The 21,464-nt window shown below is 44.0% G+C and overlaps 1 protein-coding gene across 18 annotated transcripts in view; it reads right to left on the bottom strand.

The window, feature by feature from the left end:
- Positions 1–21,464, bottom strand: part of TCF7L2 (transcription factor 7 like 2) — a 181,707-nt gene that overhangs the window by 103,551 nt on the left and 56,692 nt on the right. For all 18 annotated transcript variants that reach the window (XM_055801534.1, XM_055801467.1, XM_055801475.1 and 15 more), the window contains exon 4: positions 13,503–13,604. In XM_055801534.1, coding sequence (XP_055657509.1) covers positions 13,503–13,604 — 102 coding nt within the window. The remainder of the gene's footprint in view (positions 1–13,502; positions 13,605–21,464) is intronic.

The raw sequence follows: 21,464 nt of genomic DNA, 5'->3' as shown, positions 1-21,464 counted from the left end.
AGAAAAAAAAAAAACAGCACAACGCATTTTCCAGGCAAGCAGCAAAACCTAAACAAAATTAAAGAAGCGTAAACCCCAACTTGAACAGCAGACAAGTATGCGGAGAACAGCGTGACCTTTCCTTATCACCCACTGACGTGCTTAATCGTTTCCAAACAAAAAATGCTCTTTTTCACCACTTCTTCATTCTGCGAGCACCTCCAGTGCCTGCATGGTCGGTAAAGAGTTAAATCTCCCACTATCCCCTGCTGCCTGCGAAAAATCACGGAAACAATTGAGACATTGTCCAGTGAACAAGACTCCCAGGGACTGACATTTTTGTTTATGTCCCAGTTCTCAGCCTGTCAATTTTCACTCCCAACGTTAAAAGCCCGGCTTGCCCCAATACAGTCTGCCCTTGACTGAAAAGGCTCCACTTCATTTATTTTATTAAAGCTATGGTGTGTTTATGATTCAGAGCTCTCCCCATCTGAGGACCTGTTGGTCCCATCCCCCTGCCTTCCTTGCTGCCCTGCAGTAGCGACTTCCTAGCTCCGAGGAAGCTTTGCAATGCCTTTTGCAGGGCCACTGCCAGGAAAATAACTACGCTTAGGTTAAATACAAATGTTTGCATTTTGCTGAGGTATGAAATATATATTACTGTACTCTAGTCCCCAGAAATAGCCTTTGATAATTACTCGGGTAGGGTAGAGGGGAAGGGAGTTGTATACTAAGCCAGAGTGGTAGGAACTTCAAAAAGAAAATTAAAAAAAAAAAAAAAAAAAAAAAAAAAGAAAGAAAGAAAGAAAGAAAACCCCACCCACTCCCGATACCCAGCAGCAAACTAGAAAATACACATAATGGAGTAAAACAAACATCTTGGAGCAAAGCAGCGTTGTCTCGGCTGCTCCGCGGCTGCATTTCCTGCCTGTGTTTTCATAAAGACCCGAGCGTCAGGCCCAAAATATATCCTTCTCCTTCACCCCCCCATCCTCTTCCCCCCCCCCATTCCCAGCCCCTTTTTTTTTTTTTTGTTACGCTCTCAATACTTTATCTCCATGAAAAGCACACACAGCGGTCACCAGCGTTTCCTGTTTGCCGAGTGTGCTTTAACTATATCACACCCTCCGCCGCTGCGCTGGAATGCACAGCATATGGCATTGTGAAAGGGTTTACTGTCGAATAATGGCAGCAATGCAGTCCTGCTGGTTTATATCAAACCCTGTCACTCTCTTCACGGAGGTCTCTCTCGTGCTCTCTGAGAGGCAAGGTAAAACACACACACAGACACGCTACTTCAAGTCTCACGTAGGACCCCAGCAGAAGCCCGCCTGCATCAAGACCTGCAAACTCAAGGCAAGGAAGATTGCAGTTTATACAGCAGTAACTTGCAGGCACTCATGACTTGTTTCAAATCTTAGTCCTTGTAATGTCTGCAGGATCCTTTTATAGGTAGACAAAAAAGCTGTTAAAAATTTTTCAGTTCCTCGCTGCAGTTCCTATGGGCACAGGCAGCATGGGCTGGAGGACAGCTAGGTTCCTGAGCCTCTCTTCTCCAGGGTGGCAGGGCTATCAGCCTGAGCAACTGCCTAAACTCCACCCCGGAGCCCAGCTTCATCTTCCCCTGCTTTCAGAAATCAGCACCTATATATCTGGTTATGAAAACATCCATGCGAAAGCCAAACATACACCACCACCTTTCACTTTGGGTCAAAGTTTCAAAACTGCATTTTCATTTAATTGCTCACAGGTTTATATTTTTGTGTCTGTTTGGTTTTGCTTTTCTTAAAAAAAACTTTAAAAGAAACTAACAAATAAATAAATAAAGTGCTGCTTCCAACTGCCGTCAGGTTTAGCTAAGACACTCACAAAGGTTATACTTCAAAGTGCTTTTTGTGCAGATCTTGAAATGCCTTCCCATGCCCGGATGCATTCGACCAGCAGACGCTAAAACGAGTAGTAATACTTGTAATGCCCATTGAAATGCATCCATCCACCCTCTCTTCATAAAAGGAAGCCTTACTTAACAGGCATTTATTATTGCTGAACTAGGGTTGAAAGTTCAGTGTCCTTATAGACCAAAATCATCAAGATTTCTGAGTTTGCAGCCCACGTTTAGGTCCTAATGAGCTATTGTACCACACTCACTGCTATTAACTGTTTGATGTCAGGAACCCATGTTGCTCTTTTAAACATCTCACAGATGTCCAAAGGAAAAAGTGCAAAGCTCACCTGTGCTGAAGGACAGGTGAGCAACTGTACTTTTTTTTGCCTTTAGTCCCCTCCAGCAAAATATGCAAAGACAACTACACATTAAACATGCATGTCAAAGACAGCCTACCAGTTCGGACTGTGAATTTGGAGTCAGGGGAGCTGTACGTTGCTCCCAGCTTTGCCATGATCTGATATGCAGAACACGTTACGTTTCCGGGAAAGGGATGTGAGCATACGGTGCCCGTCACACCACATGCATACAGCAACCAGACCACTGCCGTGCCTTGTACTGCACAGCCCACCCCCCTTGGATCCCAGCAATGTGAGGCAGGGACAACAACCCGCTTCTCTGAGAGGAGCTTGCCTCTTAGATCCTCTTAAATACAGGTAACAATATAGCAATATTTAACTTGCACCAAGGCTTTGACCTGCTCATTTCACAACCACAGCAGTGAAACACGGTATCCACAGGGAGAGGACACCATCAGGCTTGGATAGCACTTGGGAACAGAAGGATCCCTAATTTTCCATCCCCAGGCTAAGGCATCTGATCCCGATCACCAGCGAACAGTAGCAGGATGATGCTTTAATGCAAGAGTCACGAGCCCGGCTCAGCGCCCAGGCAAGAAGCTTTTTGGCCAACTCAGCTGCTAACAGGGCGCCAGCTCTTTGGCCATTCTCCTCTCCCATCCGTGCTGGGGCTGCTCCCTCACATTTTCTCACCATTTACTCATCCCACAGATTCCTCAGAGCAGCGATCTGAGGTGGCCAAAGGATTGCATACACGGGAACAGAGCATAACAGTCCATCTACACTGTGAGCGGACACTCCCTGGATGTGCTCCGGGCATGACAAGGAGAACAAGTTACTGCAGGGCGAGCTTCACCGAGGTCTTATAGCACCTCTGTAACTGCTTGGCCACACACTCAGCTCTGGACACAGGCGCGAGCAAATTTCACCTTCAGTCCAAATGGCATCTGCTACCTCACATTTACCCCTCGGGCAGCAATTGTGGAGCAACCGGCCTGTCTCAGATTCACACCAGAGCTTATCCCAAGGTAACCTGTCCTGGCCATCGGAGCCCTTTAATGAGGAGCAGGTTACTTCATGTCCAGTAAACAACTTCCCTCCAAAGAGCTCAGCATGTCTGAAAAACATCGAGATGGGGAGTCAACGTGTAGCAGCTATGGCTTTAGCAATTCAAACCTTTGCTTGCTTCATATTAATTAACCATGTAGACATGCCCAACATGCAGCGACACAAGTTCTGCTGCCAGGGAAAGCTTTGTGCACTCCAGCCATTTGGGGTTTTCTAATGATACTGCTGCTTACGTGCAGTTGCTTGGCAGGAGAAGCGTTCACAGCTGTAAATGCACACTAAGAAAGTCTGGAGGCTTTCAAGTCCCTTCACTCTGCTTTCCTCCACAAAATACTGTTTCCTTATTACAGGGCAGTCACATCCCTGTCACACACAATATTGACATTGGAGACCTCTGCAAGCATTACAAGAGGGCAAAATTTTGGGGGGTTGTCTTTCCTCTCCCAGACACTACCCTTCCAGCCAGGGGAGGAGACCATGGAGAGATTCTGTGCATTTCCCAGTGGGCAGATAAGCACCAAGAGACCAAAACCCTCCTTCAGGGTGTCTCCTCCTACAGCTTTGAGAAGAAATGCGTCAGCACAAGTACAAGCTCCAGGGGAGAAGAGCTTGGGACATGCTATTCCTTCTCTCCTTCTCTTTCCCTTCTCAGTACTTGCTAGCTGGGGGACAGGCAGAAGCCACAACCATCTCTCAGGAAGGGGCTTTATTTCATATAAATGCTCATTTCCAGAACCCCCACTCAGAAAAGTGTCACTATACAAGACAATATTTCGAGCATGCACTTAAGCGTTGTCCTGAACACGGATGGACATTAGCTCACGTTTAATGATTTCTTGAATCAAGGCCTAAAAAGTAAAAAGGAAGGGGAAGCTAGTTTCCACAGTAATAGTAGCTGAGAAGTCTTTGAGTCCTGCCAACAGGAAAAAAATGCATATTGGAGAACTGCTCGCCTCTCCTAGGAAACTAGCACAGATCCACCTCTTTCTGCAGGCCAGCACCACAAGGCCCAGGGACATCACCAGGTCCTTCCTTAACTTGCACCAAGAGGAAGGTTGAGGGGTAAGGTTGCAAAAACAAAAAAAACAAACAAAAAAACCCCCACAAAAACAAACCAACAAAACAAATAAAACCAAACAACAACAACAAAAAAATCACACACACGCAAAACAAAAAAAACACCCCCCCAAAAAAAAACTAAATCCAAGGATTTGGTTACTTCTTAATTCCATCAGGAAAGTTAGTCAGAAAGCACCCTTCTTGTATACACACACATACGGGTTCAAACCATGCATGTCCAGGACCCACTAACAGCCTGTCTCTCGTTACACATGTATATATCATTCCTACACAGGTGAGCCTGGCTGCAGACCTACTGCTTGCTGGGGTAGGGGAAGGACTGGTTTGGTTCCCCAAAACTTCCTAATCCTGAGAGATGAGCTGTAATGTACATCTGACATGATGATTCATGGATACGCAGGGTCCTGACAGCACCTAAATAGCACCAAAAGTAACTTTCCTGTAGGGTCTGATGTATGTTAGGATTTTAGGTTTAGATTTCAAAAACCACTTCAGGTTTTGGGAGGTTTTTTGTTTGTTTTGTTTTGTTTTCCTGTGGAGCTGCAGGGCTTTTTTGCATGCCTCTAAAATACAAATGGGGAAATCATCCATTTCTCAAAATCAACTTGGGAAAGTTTTAAGTAACTTCCTGGCTGCACTGGTAAAACAGAGGAGCGAGCAATGCTTCCCCATATCGGGAAAGTGCTGAATGATTTTGCTGAGCAGTGTCTGTTGGGTACAAGCAAAGCTTTAAGACAAGGTCCCTGTAATCAGCTCCCTGCTACCAGACCACAAGCATATTCAGAACCAAAGTCTGTTTAACAAAAATTTCTAGCTTCATTCTGTGAAATTAGGCACAGAACACTGCTTGGGAAGAGATGAGGGCTGAGAGATTATTTTACAAAGGCATGACTCCGTGTTACTTGCAACATCACTAACTCTCCAAAAGCTTTTCAAAATGGGTCTGCCCCTTGCCAAATAGGTCTGCATAGGACAGAGGAGAACGCACCCTTCCTTCTCTTTAAGCCGTGTCTTATAGGCAGCTCCAGTTTCTTCCATAGGAAAGAATAGAGATGTCTACATAGTCTAGAAAGTGAAGTATCCCATGAATAATCTAATCCCAAGCCACAGGAACTGGTGAGAAAAGCAATAATCCTGATCTTGAGCAACTTGGCAAACAAATGTTCCTGAGCCCAGTAATGCCAGCTTTCTTCCTTTCTTTTTAATGATAAATGCGTGCTGTTTTCTTTACTACAGCACCTGGACACACTACACAGACCTTGTTTAGACAGAAAATAGCAGTTTCCTATTCAAGTGGGCTCATCTGCACAGGGAAGTTTTTGTGCAAGGGCTCAAGTGTAAATTAAAAAATGCAGAACAACTATTTCGAATTATCTCTTCGTGTGGACACTGTTATTCAGCCCTAAGAGTTTCTTTGTGAGATTTAGCTTAATCCGTTTCCAAAGCGGATTAACCTAAACCACACAAAGGACCTCTTACTGCTGAGTAAGAGTGGCCGCATGGAGAGATAATGAGGAATAGTTATTCTGAGACAGCCACTTCGACTGCATATTTGGGCTTTTCTGCTCTGCGTCAACAAGCCCAAAGCCGTACTGGAAAGGGAAGACTGTGGTTCTAGAAATGTGGGAAAAAATAGTGCCGGGGCCATATCCTACCCATTAAATCTTCTGCTCTATGCACAACGGCTGCTCCTGCTCCAGTCGGCACGGTCTCTGGCTCCAAACCAGGCTGCATTATTCAATACCTACTTCTCTAAGCTCGCGATTGGATCCAGCCACAAACTTCAGCTGCAGACAGGGTGCGCGGGGAGAAGAACCTGTGGCGAGCAGCCCTGCCAAGTCTGCCACCCTCAGTACACATCATCTTTGATCTGACAGGCTCACCCATCTGGCTCTCCAGCAACACCCAGCACTGCCACGGCTCTCTGCCTACTGCCAAGGCCAAGCCCACTACACACGGCTGCTGCTGCAGTCTTCATGCATACCCAGGCTTTGGGGACGGACTGCCTGCACTGTCTCCATTCCTGATCAACACAACCACTCTTCTGTGGGAGAGCTGATAGCTCGCTGATACTTAATTTTAGGCCCGCACAAGCCCCTAGACATTAACTTAACATGCATGCTCCAGCATAACAAACTGCTATATGACTGAATCCAAAACACAGCATGGGCTCCCCCGTGCTAAAATACTCCCCTCTTGCACCATCTTCCCCACACAGGTTTCTACTTCAAAATACCGCTCTCTGCAGTTTTACTGTTATCCCAAACTAACCAGTCAGAAAGGGCCAGAATTTATGGATTTATATTTGCATCACATTTGGGACGTAGCGGGTATTTCATAAACAAAGGATACAAGAGGGACGCCTGCAGTAGGTGCACTTCCAACAACGATGAAGGCAGCATAATTATGTCTTAAGGATCTCTGATAAGCAAATTTTTGTCTTGCTTTCCCCTCACCCAGAGAGTTTCATTGTGTAGGTATGTCAGAGAGAGATAAGCAGATATATTTTGGTGTGCCAAGACAAACCAAAATACTAAATCTCGAGGCTCCAGCTCAGGAATGGGAGCTGCAGCACAGCCACTCCTGGAAATCAAAGATGATGCTGGTTCACCACACTATCCTGGGCTATAAACCTGCTGCTTCAGGAGACCTGCTGAGCTGTCCTCAGTAATGCCAGAGAAGCCTGGCCCTCCCTGGGAGTGGGGAGCACTGCAGCCACCTCAAGGTTAGCCACCCCAGCACCCACAAGCCAGAGCCTTTCCCGGTGCCAAGAACCAGGTTCTCCTGAAGTCCAGCCCAGTGATTCACAAGAAATGGATGCTCAGTAGATTGTGCCGAGCATATCGTAACACTCCGACTCAGCTGCCTTCTCCTGGAGCAACGCTTAGGGTTGCCAGCTCCTACGATTTTATAGCCAGTCTAGCAATACTTGCTATTTTTCTTTAGGGAAGAACCTCAGCCTCCACTTACAGCACACAGCAAGCTCCTGAACTGCTGTAGAGAAAAGTTTGAGAATGAGCGGAGTATACCCTGCAGGCTCAGGAACCAGAGAACAAATAAAGAGAATACAAAATGTATTATTTAAGAAACAGAAAACAAACAAAAACAACACAAAAAAAACCCCCACCAATCCTCATGATCTTTTGATGCCTGACTCATGATCCTGGAACAATTGGGTTTGGCAGTACTATACATTTTACAGCATTTATTCACAGCTGAAATACCCCAACATCCAAATCCTTCAGAGTTCTTGAAGCTAGTCGCAGATCTCCTGACTAAAACCAAGCGTGACAATTCATCCCAGCTGCCAATCCAGCCCCAAGGTGTCTTCTGAAGGTGCTTTTGTGCTGACTGATGTTTGCAGAAGCATTAAATTCCTGCTCACTTCACAGCAAGAGGTACAAGCCTGCACATTTCCCCAGTCCCGACATTAAAGCAGAGGGCTTACCTCCAGTACCTAAATAAGGTCTGTAGAGGACGGACATTGTGCCACAGAGTAAACACAACAGCATGAAGCAGTACCCTAAAGTCTGAATTATTTTGCAAAACATATCAAATTATCAAGTGAATTACTTTTACGGAATCCACATTTCTTCTGTGCTTTACACAAACCAAACACTAGGTTTCCCATTCATATTTAGTGGGTACTGAATATAATGTGTGTGCTTTACAGGAATCCATCCAAAACAATTTTATTGGGCTGCCGGTACGTGAATTCTATAAGTATTCAGGTTTGAATGTAGATTTTTTTTTAAAAAAATACAATCCTTCCCAACAAAAAAAACCAAACGGAATTAGTGGTAAGAGATTTAGCCACAAAATTCTCAGCACCTTTAACTTCTTCTGTGGCTTAATTCCATGCGGCTCTGAAAATTCAGGACAAGACATTTGCACACTTTTGGGCATGTATTAATGAAACATTTTCTTTACTTTTCACTGCCAGAGCAATTGGCCAAATAAAGTATAGAGCATTTAAAAAGGAGAGAGTCACTACAGGAGCTTTCCAATTAAGTCTTCATGGATATTTCTGCAGTGTGAGTTTCAGGGATCTGTTGTTGGGTCAGTGCACCAAGGCGTGACCTACCTGCCATCAGGGACTCCTAGGATGCCAGTACAGCTCGGACACACAGCCCTCTCCTCCTCATGCACGTGCTCCTCTCAATATGGGACACTGACACAAATGATGCCCAGCTCCTTCCTGCCATACCACCACCATGTTCCTGCAACTCTCAACACAGTCTGCATACGCCGAGGATTGCTTTGTAGATCTCCAGGGAAGAGGGTGTCCCATCATGGGCATCCAAGAACACCTCAAGAGGTTACTGCAGAGGAAGAATAACCTCTCTACAGCTAAATATTAAAGGCAAACGCAGAGCTTTAAAAGCCCTTTTGGGACACTGCAGTGGAAGTTGCAAGACTGTGCTTCCAGATGGCTACATACACCTAGGACCATGCATACGCCTGGGATGCACTCCGCTTCTGGCCTGTCTGAAGGGACACTAGGAGAATTTTTAAATCTAGCTAAGATAAACCTAATGATTACTTGTAGGTATTTGTCTTTTCTTTCAAAGTGTGTAACTGCAAACCACACAAGAGAAAGAAATTAGGGACCAGGCTGGGCAGACACACAGCTTCAACTCTAACTGCTCTGGGAAAAAATTCCTGATCCCTCCAAACCACCCAGCAGTCCCAGACACCCACTGTCCATGCACATCAAAGAGGCTGAGAACAGGCAGTACATTTCAGGTGGCTTTGCCTTCAGTTTTGCTTGTCATATTATGTTTTGAAAACACATTTTTACCTACTTAAAAAAAAAAAAAAGAAAAAAAAAGAAAAAATTAGATACACTACTGCACAGTAAGATTCTTTGTTCTTGGGGATTCAGTCTACTTTATGGCTGTGTTCATTACATACTAGAAAACCCAGGCCAAATAGCGCTGCAAGTTCTCCCCCCAAGGTAACGTTTACATTTACTTCAAAAGGCCTCCCTGCAGAAGAAAATGCAGACATTTTTTAAACCTTTAAGTATTTTATAAGAAATATACTGTACCAAACCACCACCATTTTGGGTTCTGAATGTTTTTGCCTGGTACAAAGGAAGCTAAAAGCAAGTTTTTGCCTAGCCAAAACAGCAGGAGGCAGGATCCTGGGATCAGTCTTTCACCCATGTTTCTGCCCCAAACCAGGTATCACTGAGTCACAGTGTGTACTCTGCAGAGAACAGGGAAGAACAGCACTGTTTTTCTCATTAAGGTTGTAGGAATGCATGAATAGATGAAAAAGGTTTTAAAGGAGCTTGCTTTCTGCAGGCAGCAGATTTTGGAGTTCCTTGTGCAGACATACCGTGCTCACTTTCATTTGCCTGTCCACACCGCAACAGAAAATTTTCATGCTAGAATCCCACTCCTAGGGCACCCAGATCTCATTCCTTATCACCAAACTGGCGGCACACAGATGGAGCAGATCAGGTGCACATTGAACATGGGATTTCAAGACAACAAGCACCCTACCCACTTAGAGGAACACGTAAGGCACCCAGCTAGCATCTGCTTTACACCCAAAAACTTTCTGCTAAAACTGTTTTATGAAGTCTTAATACCTTCAATGAAATCAAAGGTAAGAAAAAAAGAAGGAAAATAACCATAAAAACCCTTAAAAAAATCCCAGCCTCAAAATACTACTATATCCACAGGCTGAATTCAAAATTTTGACCTAGCAAGCTTAATAGCATACTATTAAAACAATTTTTCCCCCCGTTTTCTTTCACCTTTGGACACAGATAAGCAGCATGACTGTGCCAGAGCAAGATGCAAGAGTCTTACAAGACTAGCGAAGCACCTAAATGCAAATAAACGCATTGGTCTTAAATGGAGTCTCATGCTGTACCTTCCTAGAGACACGCTGAACATAATTTCAGTTTAATATTCTGTTTCTCATTATGGGCCTTGGAGACTCTCTCAAGCACCATGAAAAGCAGTATTAACCCAGTCCTCAGCACTGGGGGCAATCCAGCCCAATTATTCATGCTAGTCTTTTACTTCAATTTTTGTAGCCTTACCTTAACGTTCTTAAACAAATCTGAAATGAGGGTGGCTGACAAACAGTACAGACTTTACTTAAGACCTTATAGACAGCCATGTTCTGCAGCCTTGAGTCATTAAACTAAAAACCCCTGCTGAAGCCAAGGGGAGTTTCATTGGAGCTGGGTGTAAAGGCTGCAGCCCTAACACAGAGCTCATGGAAGTCACAGCCAAGCACTAAGAAACGAGAACATTAAAAAAGAAAAAAGAAAGGAAAAAGGAAGGGGGGAGAATAAAATAAAAAAAAATATGGGGGGAAAAACCCCATACACTCTCCTCTCTTTGTAATCCAGCTATAAAGATTAGCCTCAAATCCTGATTTCAGAGGTAGGGGAAAGATAAGAAATGATTTGCAGGTGTTAGCATTTTTCTACAGATCTTCAGAGCAGCACAACTGATTTCAAGATGAAAAACTGGCTTAAATATACTTGGCGAGTAGACAAGACACAGCATCAGGTGTAGAATCAGTTTCTATCCCTATACATTACACATTACATTCTTACAGGAACATCAGCACGCCCACAAAATACCCCTCATTATTCCATAAAAAGCGTGATTCCATTTTCACGTATGCAGAAATGGGTGTAAAGCTTTGTGCAAGAGCAGCCAGGTCCCAGGTGCTGTGGGCAGGCACAGCAGAAACAAATGGGGACACCAGAGAAGCCTGACATATCACAGGCCAACTGGCATCTGCAGCCACTTCATCTCTGCTGAATGCCATTACCTGGCTCTACCTTTATTTACCAAAAAATAAGACTGTTTTTACTCCACAGAATTAATGTGGCCTGGGGCAGATGCCAGCAAGAAGGGTGGGAAAAGTTGCCCATTATTTAGGTTTTTTTAACAGAACAAGGCAAAACAGTTTGCTGCTAGAAATAAACATTAAACCTTGCAGAAACTCACACACACACCCCAAAAAAACCCCACCGCTGCTCCCCCCACACTCCCTCCTCCGCCTCCTCTCCCTCCAACATTGTAAGTAGCACAAAAGATCACATTACAAATGCCAGCTGTGGCTCTTTTGGAAGGTGGCCTCCATCTCGGAGGTAGTATATGTTCCTCACAGCCTAAGTGGTTGCTATGGTAAATATGCTTTTTATTGAATAGCAGAGTGAAACAGCTTTTAAAGAGACCCATAAGAACCCCATAAATGGTCAAAATACAAGGCAGATCAACCTCAGGCTCCCTGGAAACAGGTTTCTCTCATTTTCCAAAAATTATTGTGATTCGTGAATTTTTAACCCATTTTTTTAGTGTGTATTTGAGTTGTCCACTCATCTTCACCTCACCCACACCCAGGTGGAAAGGCTGGAGAGGGCCAGGGGAGTCAGGACCCCAACCAGCCCCCCAGCGTTATAAGCTGCTTTGGCTTTTAAAGACACATGCCTGCTCTCCTGCACGGTGGGAGGCTTCGGGGACAGCGGATGCTCATCACTGGGAAGAGCAAGTGATCTCTAGCAAAGCTACCCACCAAACTCAGCCTGCCCTCCCAGGGCTGCAGCCAGCCAGGAGACACCTCCTGCTCCCTTGCCATCAGCTCCTACAAGCCTGACACCACTCCACCACACTGGCCCCAGAGCCCTGGGAACACTCCCATCCCCTGTGCTGGTCCTCTAGCACAGCAGTAAAAAAAAACAACAAAACAATCCCTCAAAATAAGAAATAAACAAAGTAATTCCTTATTAAGAATAAGATGATAGGAGGTTTTGATGGCTGTAGATTTCTAAATAACCAGCCAAACATCTTTTCTCTGATCTCCTCTTCCAGTGATGGCCCAAACGGACGGGAAGGAAAGCCATGTCATTCTGAAAAAGTGAAGCAACCAGCGCTAGATATCAACTAGGAAAATACCAGTCTTGCTCCCACCGCTGTCTGCCACATTGAGGGTTAGTTTAGAAACTGTGGGCTCTAAAAGACAGAAAACCTTTTTTCTTTCTAAATAAAGAACTAAGGCACTCATAGCAAAGGGCTGACACTTCTGAAGTGAGAGACAACAATGGAAAAAGAAGCTTCTCAAAAATGTTTAGTACGATTTGAGACTTATAACACAACAAATGTGTACCTTGGATGATCTACCAGCTACATCAGCTTAAGACTGTGTATAGCAAAAAATAAAGAACATGCAAGGTTTATTTTCCTGGGAACCACGCTATCATCCAATGGCTATAAAAGTCATGTAAAACTTGGTGATCAAGTATTTCAGCATACGTGCCATCTTCTCCAGAGATAAATTTCCCAGATGACCTCTCGGAGCTAAGATGCTCCTTAACAATAGATGGCACCGACACTGTTTAGACCTCCATGGATGCTATTTTAGAAAGTAAACTAAAACCCCAAACCCCTCTCACAGAAATTTGTATTGAACATTTCAAACTCAGTATTGTTTTTACAACAGAAGCAAGAAAATTTAACCGGGAACTGAACATTTCAAGTGAGAAGTTAATAAATAAAGCTATTTTTAGCAATGCTACTCATTATAAAGAGAGTTTTATATTTTTTAGGTAAGCAGTAAACATGTTATAACACATTTTATACTAAATAAGAAGTCATCACAACATACAGGGACATGTGCTCTGTTGAGCCTTCACCCAGGAAAAATGCTCACAAACTTTCATTCAAGATTTTGTAGTAAGAAAATTTTTTTTTAGTAAATCCCATAGGACAGGCTTCATTTTTACTTTTTTAATGCTTTCCACCACGCCTCTTCAGTTCAACATTGTCAGATGTGTAAACCAGCCTGATTGGACTTTGCTGTCACTAAGCAATCCTGCAGTGTGTAAATGTAAAGCATTTTCAACTCTCTGTTCTCCTATGAGGCACATGCATGATAATTCCGTAAACAGCCCAGCCATCGCAACTGCATTCCCTCCTTTTACCATGGGCTTGTTAGGGATTTTGTTTGTTTTGAAGTATTTCTCTTTTAGCTTGTGTAAAAGAAAACTGATGATAACCAATGGCATTAATGTCAAATGCGCTTGCTTTTTTTTTGCTTTTTTTTTTGCTTTTTTTTTTTTTCAAATAAAGGAAGAACATCTTTCTGCGTTTACTTACAACAATGTGTGCTGGAGATGGAGACCTAGCATCCTTGAGGGCTTGTCTACTCTGAAGGCTCCCTGCCTGAACATCAAGCAGTGGCCATTTCATCTGCAGATACTGGATGGAGGAAACAAAAATGGGGAAAGAAAAATGAGTTCAGAAAAGAAAGGCAAAAAAAATAACAAATCTTAGGTAACATGGGTAAAAAGATATAAAGTAAAACTTATGCAAGGAACTGAAACAAAAATTAAGACAACTTCACATGTTTGTGGAAACAAAATCTGTGCATAACACCAACAATTTCATACCACCGCGTTACGTTCAGGAATAAGAAAATAAAGCAAATTGCAAAGAGTATTACATTGATTTTGCTAATCATAGCAAATCTAGAAGAAGAATAAAACCCACACAGAAACAAAACACCAAAACCATGGAGAGGATGGGACAAGGGAGGGGGAGGCAGATTATAAATCTCAGGAGAGGGAAAACACATATCATGGGTTAAGAATATAACCTCATTATTTAATAGGCCATCCATCAGCCTTCTTTCAAAAAATGCACCATGTCAACTCCTCCAGCTTCCCAGTGCTGTACAAGCCCTAGAAGCAGAGATCTACCCCAAAAAGACCCACCACTGCTGGGTCTCAGCACCTCTTTTCTCTATTCTTCACCATTTCCAGAAGTCACCATGGATTATTTTCTGCTTGCTCATCTTGTCAGACACCCCTTAAGGGACTTGCACAGTGTGACTTATTCAATTACAAGGCCAAACTTAATAAGCTCTCCCACTGATGATGTCCAAGGCAGAGTACAGCCTGGTGCCTCAGGCCCAGCTGTGCTGGCCAGGTGCTTGGGGATAGCCACAATTCCTTCACGTCACTGTCATCGGCAGATGGGCTGAACACACACAGGCAGCAAGTCTACAGCATAAAGGGGTGTTGATTCAAAAGCAAAAAAGCTTAACTGCACTTCAAGAAGGAGCAGGACATACCCACAGATTCAATCAGCATCAAATATCGACTAAAACTTCTGCTCTTGGGCATGCCTGTCCTCTCACTAAACCCACTGAGGAGTCATTGCACCCCAGCCGATTGCACAGCAGAGCTCAAAGCTTCCACCAAAGAGGTGAAGTTTCGAGCTGGTATCCAGATTGCTGCATCAGAAGTGCTCGATTCTGACCACAAGCAGCCCCACAGAGAAATTAGTTAGCCCAAACAGACTTCTGCACGGCACATCTAAATATAATTTCAGCCCAAGCTTTTCTCTCTGCATGGTGCTGCACTGTGCCAAATAGGCATACTGGTTAATACGTGATCTCTAAAAGCCCTGTATCATGCTGGAAGAAATGTGTACTATCACATAGCTTGAGCCTCCTCCCAGAACTAAGAAAAGCAGCTGTATGCATAGAACAGGCTACTGCACAACCTCCTACTTAGCACTAGGCTCTAGTTGACCTAACAGATCTATTCCTAGAAAATATCTAGAGAAATAGTTATGTTTACCCATTCCTCCACTTCTTTTTTTTTTTTTTTTTGTAACCGTAATCTTGAAGGAGAGCCACACACAAACAGCCCCTGCCACCCCAGGCAAACAACGGAAGCCATATCTAAATCTCCATTAAGGAAGGAAGGAGATCTGGTTCCATGCTTTCAGCACATCACTATCACATTTGCTCACGTATGCAAAACATTTGCTAGCATGCAAGGCCCGTTCGCTGCAAGACCCTGGGCACCAAGGTGACCAAAAGCAGGGTTCAGCAGGAAGATGTGTTACCAATTCCTCGCTTGGAGGGCCTGAGATTTCTGAGCTACTGGAATGCAAATAAACAAACCCATACTCTGGATATGTGCCCCATACGAGTTCCTCAAGTTCCAAGAAGTCTTGTTTTTATTCATCTCCACATTTGGGATTTGTGCAGTGTGGACCAGAATACTTCAGCACTTCTTAAAAACAAGAAATAAAACCCAAACAAACCAGAACTAGTCTACCATAAGCAACATTTCTAACTCTTGCAACGATTGTAAGCCTCCAGATATTTGATCACTTGTATCAAATCCCTGCTCTTCAACATAGGTGACCACAACATAAATTTTAAAGTTGAGATGATGTTAAAGTAACTTTCTAACCCTTTGTGGTTTCAAAAATGTTCTTAAAAACACAACCCAAGTGCACAGAAAATGGACCCAAAACCTAAGCTGACTGAGAGCCTCTTAACTTGAGGGGAAATCTAATTGCATTGCAGACTTGCAGATGGCACTACTAAACAAGTCAACTGCTACATTTTTAGAAGTCCATCAGTTGTCTTAGTGACGGTAACACTACCACATAAAGGGGCATATGAATTTGCAGAAAGGGTCCTGATGAGTCACAGCTGCTACTGGCTTCCTCAGGTTTTCCAGCCAGCTAGTGAAGTCTTTTTCCAAGCAAAACGTCCTCACAGGATGTACACCTCGTGGTACATGACTCTGTTTCAAACTCCACAACCATTTTGGAGAGTGACAAGTTACTGCTACCACAACTAAAGCACTTACAAGAACCTGCCAGTTCAAGCAATGGCGTTTCAGGAAATGGCCACTAAGCCATTACCCACCAAAATAAACCAACCACCTTCATTTTGCCATGACCACTCCATGGTCACGAGCAACCCTGGAATATTCCTACAACCATGACAACCCAAGAAGGAGCTCAAGTCAGCAGCTGTCCTAAAACACAGGCCAAGAAACACATGGCCTTCTCTGAGACTGCCCCAAAGGCAGACTGAGGCACTGACACAGCAGCATGAGTAAGCTCACATCAGATCCTGTCCAGTCAGTAATTATTGCAGGGATTACAAAGCCTTCAGGACTGTCAGTTCTGCTGGCTTTTACGAGCAATAAATCTCCTTAGAAGAAACAAAGCAAAAAGGTATGGTTGCTCCTGCTCCACTCAGTCTCACAAGAGCCCATACTTTCAGTGCAGGTGCTCCCACACCAGGCTGACCAGCCTAAGTGCAAGACGACAGTTTCAGATCTTACTGCTACTTTGCTTTTCTGCTTTTAAAACCTTTAGTTTGAACTCTCAGTAAAGTCTTCTTAACCACCCCTATCAAAGAGGATCCCAGAATTCTTAAGAGTGCAAAGGCTAAAACAAAACCAAAGCTGCTTCTCCTCTTGGACATGCATGTGGAACCCAGCAGGAGCGGTCCAAGCCCAGAGGGCTCCATTTTGCACACAAGGACAGACAGTGTCTTCCATTTCCACCAGTGGATAATACACCAGTGTGGGGAAAAAAAGGCAGTACCCACAGAATGCAGTAATGCACAAGGGTCAATAAAGCAGCTTCCACAAGCTCTACCAAGTGGCCAGGATCCAGAGCAGCATCCCAGCCCCGCCAAGGGCAAGATGTTCTGTCTGTCAGATAAACAGAGAGGGCCAGAGCCCACAGCCAACGCCTACATCAAGTTTACTAACCCACAGCTTCAATGGCAGGACATTTGCAAAAGAAAAAAAAAGTCCAATTTGCTCGCTTCAGAATGCCAGCCCCGTTGATAAAAGTATGAAATATTAGCATTGTTTAAGGTGACGAGCTTGACTGAAGGCCTCCTCATCCAAGAATTGTCATGCCTGTAACACAATATTGATGTGGTGGCTTATAATTCTTACTTTACATAAAAGCTTCATTGTGTGCCAAATTCAATCTCCACAGGCTACCTGAGCCACAGATTTTTACGAGTCTACATTTCAGCGCTGCAAGTCTACAATACACATAATTTTCAATTATGTTAGGGCAGAACAGGATCACTGCCTATATAACATTACTGGTTGGAGGAAATGAGACTCAGCCCTACTGCCGAGAGAGCTAACTGGATCCAGATGGCGGGCTGAGCAAGGCAGCCGTCCGAGGGAGCAACGTCGCAGCAGCCGCCCCCTCCACAGCCCTCTCTTTCACGGTGGAGGGAGACACCAAGCCATGGCCAGGGCTGGGAGCTGGGATGGGAGGATGCTAGGGCAGGGGGGGAGTCGCATCACAGTGTGGGGAGAGCAAAGGAAGATGGGGGAGAGGCATGGTTGCTTTTGCAGGTTTACTACTGCTACATTCTTATTAAAGAGGAGAAAAATTAAGTACTGTTACAGCAGAGAGGTAAATCCTTTCCTTCCTCAAGCAACTAAATAGCAGGAAATCCTCTTCTCTCGGCCCTAAATGCAGATTTGAGCCAGACAGTTCCTCTGATTTGCAAGGAGTCCACAAAAATCCGAAGCCGACTTTCCCAGCCTTCTGACACTGCTTTTACATTCCTGCACTGGGGGGGGGAAGGGTAGGAGAGAGAGAAGTTCCCACCATCCTGCTCCTGCAAACACTGGACACATGCTCACTCCTCTCCTGCTTCTGTGTCTCAGTGTGGAAATTAGGATTTGCCTGTACAAACATTGAACTTTTCAACAAATTAACTCTAACAAATCTGTGCAAATTATTTTGGAGCAAAACTGTTGAAATGGGCTCTGCTGGCCTGCTTTTAACATTTTTTTTAATAATGTCATCTTGGCGTAAGTATTTTATTCCCTGTTTAACAATATGATCTGATGGGGATCATTAGCATGTGTGTGTTTAAAAAAAAAAATAGAAAAAAAAAGAAAGTTTTATGGCAAGTCTCAGAGAGCTTAAGCAAAATAATTGTTAAGCTCCAGGCCTCTGCACAAAAATTAAAACACGTATGGGGTGAGCATACTTGAGAGAAACCAAAGCTTTTAAAAAGGCTGTTAAATTGTCAGCACAAGGGAAAAGGCAAATGATTTGAACGGCCCAGATTTTTTTCTGCAGAAGGGGAACGAAAAAAAACACCCTACCCTCCACTCCGATGAGCATCACATCCACACCTCCCCATCCACAGTCAGAAGGTCCTGCAAAGCACAGACCCACCGAGAGCAGCTCTGCATGCCCACCCCCACCCCAAATACCACCCAAAGCAGCTGCCTTCCTGGGCACCAGCAGGGCAAACAAACATCCTTCCCAAGATTTCACAGCAGAGTTGGTCAAAAGCAAATAAAATTCACATCCAAAACTAGAGGAGTTTGGTGGAAACTCTTACTCACAGCCAGCAGCCACCCCCTGCGCCAGGGCTGGGCTTGCAGCAGTGTGGCCCCGATAGAAGGGATGGCACAGAGCTCACAGGTGTTTCCTGCACCGGTGTCCAACCTGGACCTGCTCCCTTGTCACGCTATTGTTTTCACTGCTGAAATGCCCTACGAGTGATGTCCCACAGCATATAAATACATAAACGCAATTAAAAAAAAAAAACCAACAGTATTTTTAAACAAGGAAAGCTGCACAACACTCCAGCTCAGGTTTCCTGCAGCTGGTGCTTATTAGCTCCCAGGAACTGAAACGAGGAGGAGGAGGGCTCCTGGAGTCAGCTTGATGCCTTGGGCCTCCAATACGTCCCCTAACCATGGGACTACATCTCCACCTTCAGAGTCTGCACTTTCTCTCTGGATCTCAACATGACATGCAAGTGGAAATATTCCTGATCCTAGTTTTGCTGTTAGCCTCTCCCTTGGCCAGTGTTGCAGAATAACATGGAAGTACATGTGTGGACATCAACTTTGAAGCTCAGGAGTTTCTCCAACATTTAGTTAGCAACTCTTCTGGGAGAAAGCATCTAGATAAATTTTAACCTGAGATAATCCAGTAGTAACAGGAGAGTGCAATGTTGTGGGGAGGGCTGAGGTTTATGAGGAAGGCACTAGGAATGAAGAAAGAGCTTAACAAGACTGTAATTGCTCTCTGCGGGCAAGAAAAATAGTTGCAAAAGGATATTCTTGGTACCTACAAAGAAATGACTGCAACCTGCTAGTATCCCCACTTAAGTCAGAAGGTAAAGCCTCTAAGGATTTAAATGTAGACCCTCAGCTTCTGCTCCATCCCTTAATTTGCCTCAACCTCTTATTTTTGGTCTTCAGTTATCACCTTGTTTGTAGAGGTGTGCAGTATGAGACCAAAATCTGAAGGATTTATTTTAAATAACTGAAGGAGATTGCTGAAGGAACTTTAAAAGGGCCTCCTGTTTCTTGCAATCTGCAATGTCTGGAATTTTTTGTGTGAGAAGTAATAGACACCACCCACGACGTTCAGCCCTTCTACAGAATATGTAATGTACCACGACGAGGCACAGGGGAGCCGCTCGGAATGAGAGCAACGAGGCTCATTTCAATGAGATCGATCCTTTCCACACAAAAGATTTCCCCACAGCATTCAAGAAATTAAAGTATGGAATTATGAAACATGAAAATATTTACCACATAGCTTCATTTTTTAAAAATTGATTTTTCATAATTTTTTAATTAATGTCACTCATTAAACTACTGCAAGACTACAAAAACAAGTGATTAAATAAAATACATAAATATGGAAAACGTGGCACACAAAAAAAGAACTAGTGTGGTGTACCTACACAGACACATACACAGAGGGCACTAAGTCCTCTTCCCAATTTAAAATGCCACTTATTCACCAGCATTGCTTTCAGCCAAACCATCTTGTGATACACTCCTGAATAAGACACTTCTAGAGCCTTGAATTTCCCCGTTATTGAGAACTTGAGTGACCTTGTCTCCTTCCCTTCCAGTAATACACAAAAGTCCCTGAAACGGGGGTCCTTGAGCTGCACATTTGAATATTTTGCCTGTGCCTTTGTCACATTGCTGAAGCACTGCTAGGGCGTAAAAAGGAGATGGTAGAGCTCTCCTCAGCCTGAAAGTTACAGAAATGCATTAGCAATTAAACAGTTTGAGATCTCAAAAGAGGGGTGCCTGAAAGGAGAAATCCTTCAATCTGGAAGTGTCTCACTGAAAGCATAGAGCCGTCTAAGGCAACAGGCAAAGACGATGCCTGTTTTGGGGTGGAACAAGGCACAAAGAAACAGCTTGAGCCCCGTGGACACCTCAACAACTGCAGGTCCCTCTTGGCTGAGCAGACAGACAAAGTGGAGATGGAGGAACGTCCCAGAAGCGCAAGATAAGTTGCTTTCTCCTGACCTAATCACCAGTCTCCATGCCCTCACAGCACACATAGCTCTTCATCTGCATCTACGACGAGATGCAGTGTAACAGCTACATCCCATTACTACTGTGGCACGTCACCCCTGCTTAACACTGTTTTTCTATGCACAGTGATAAAGGCATGAAGGAGGCTGCTGCGGGAGAGAGCTAACAAGAATAAGCAAAATCTTCCTTAAAAATTATTGCCTATGAAAGTTCAAGCACATTCAGATAATTATTTGCTCATTCTGACACGCATGAAAGGCATTCTTGCCATCAGTTCTACTGACGTACTGAAGTAAAACAGGTTTTTTGCTTCTAATGAATGCAAGGTTGGTAGACTACAGTTGAGATCTAACACATTGGTACTGAGCATGAAGAAGCTAAGTAGAGGCTAATCAGCTACTGCAGGAATTAAAAATCATTTTTTTAGCTTTACAAGAGGAAGAGTATTCATGTGACACAGAAGTACAGCATTACTTTCTGCAGTTCACATGGTATCTCAGCAAAACAACTGCAGGCAGTGTTTCTCGATCCTGGGTGGAGCTTGGGAAAGCACCACTACTTTTTTCACATTTAATTTGAAAGCCTCCACATCCCTCGCTGCACAAATCAGCATGCCGGCTGAGTACTCTTTGGATGTCTACAAAGAACTGTTCCAAAAGACAGGCACAAATAAAAGCATAATTTTAATCTAGGTGCAAGAACAAACTTTTTATCAACTTACTTTAAACCAGTGGGGGAAAAAAACCAGCTACATCTTCAAACTACTTTACCCAGATTTTCTCTGCAACCTGTTCTGTTCCACTCAAGCATAGAGCTTCCATTCAAGAAAGCATGGGACAGCCAGACAATCTCAACAGTCTTTCTGTAGATTTTTATCAACTTACTTTAAACCAGTGGGGGAAAAAAACCAGCTACATCTTCAAACCACTTTACCCAGATTTTCTCTGCAACCTGTTCT

The sequence above is a fragment of the Falco peregrinus genome, chromosome 1, assembly GCF_023634155.1.
Source record: "Falco peregrinus isolate bFalPer1 chromosome 1, bFalPer1.pri, whole genome shotgun sequence".
Lineage (NCBI taxonomy): Eukaryota > Metazoa > Chordata > Aves > Falconiformes > Falconidae > Falco > Falco peregrinus.
The sequence above is the reverse complement of the archived record's forward strand: the minus strand, read 5'-3'. Positions and strand labels throughout refer to the sequence as shown.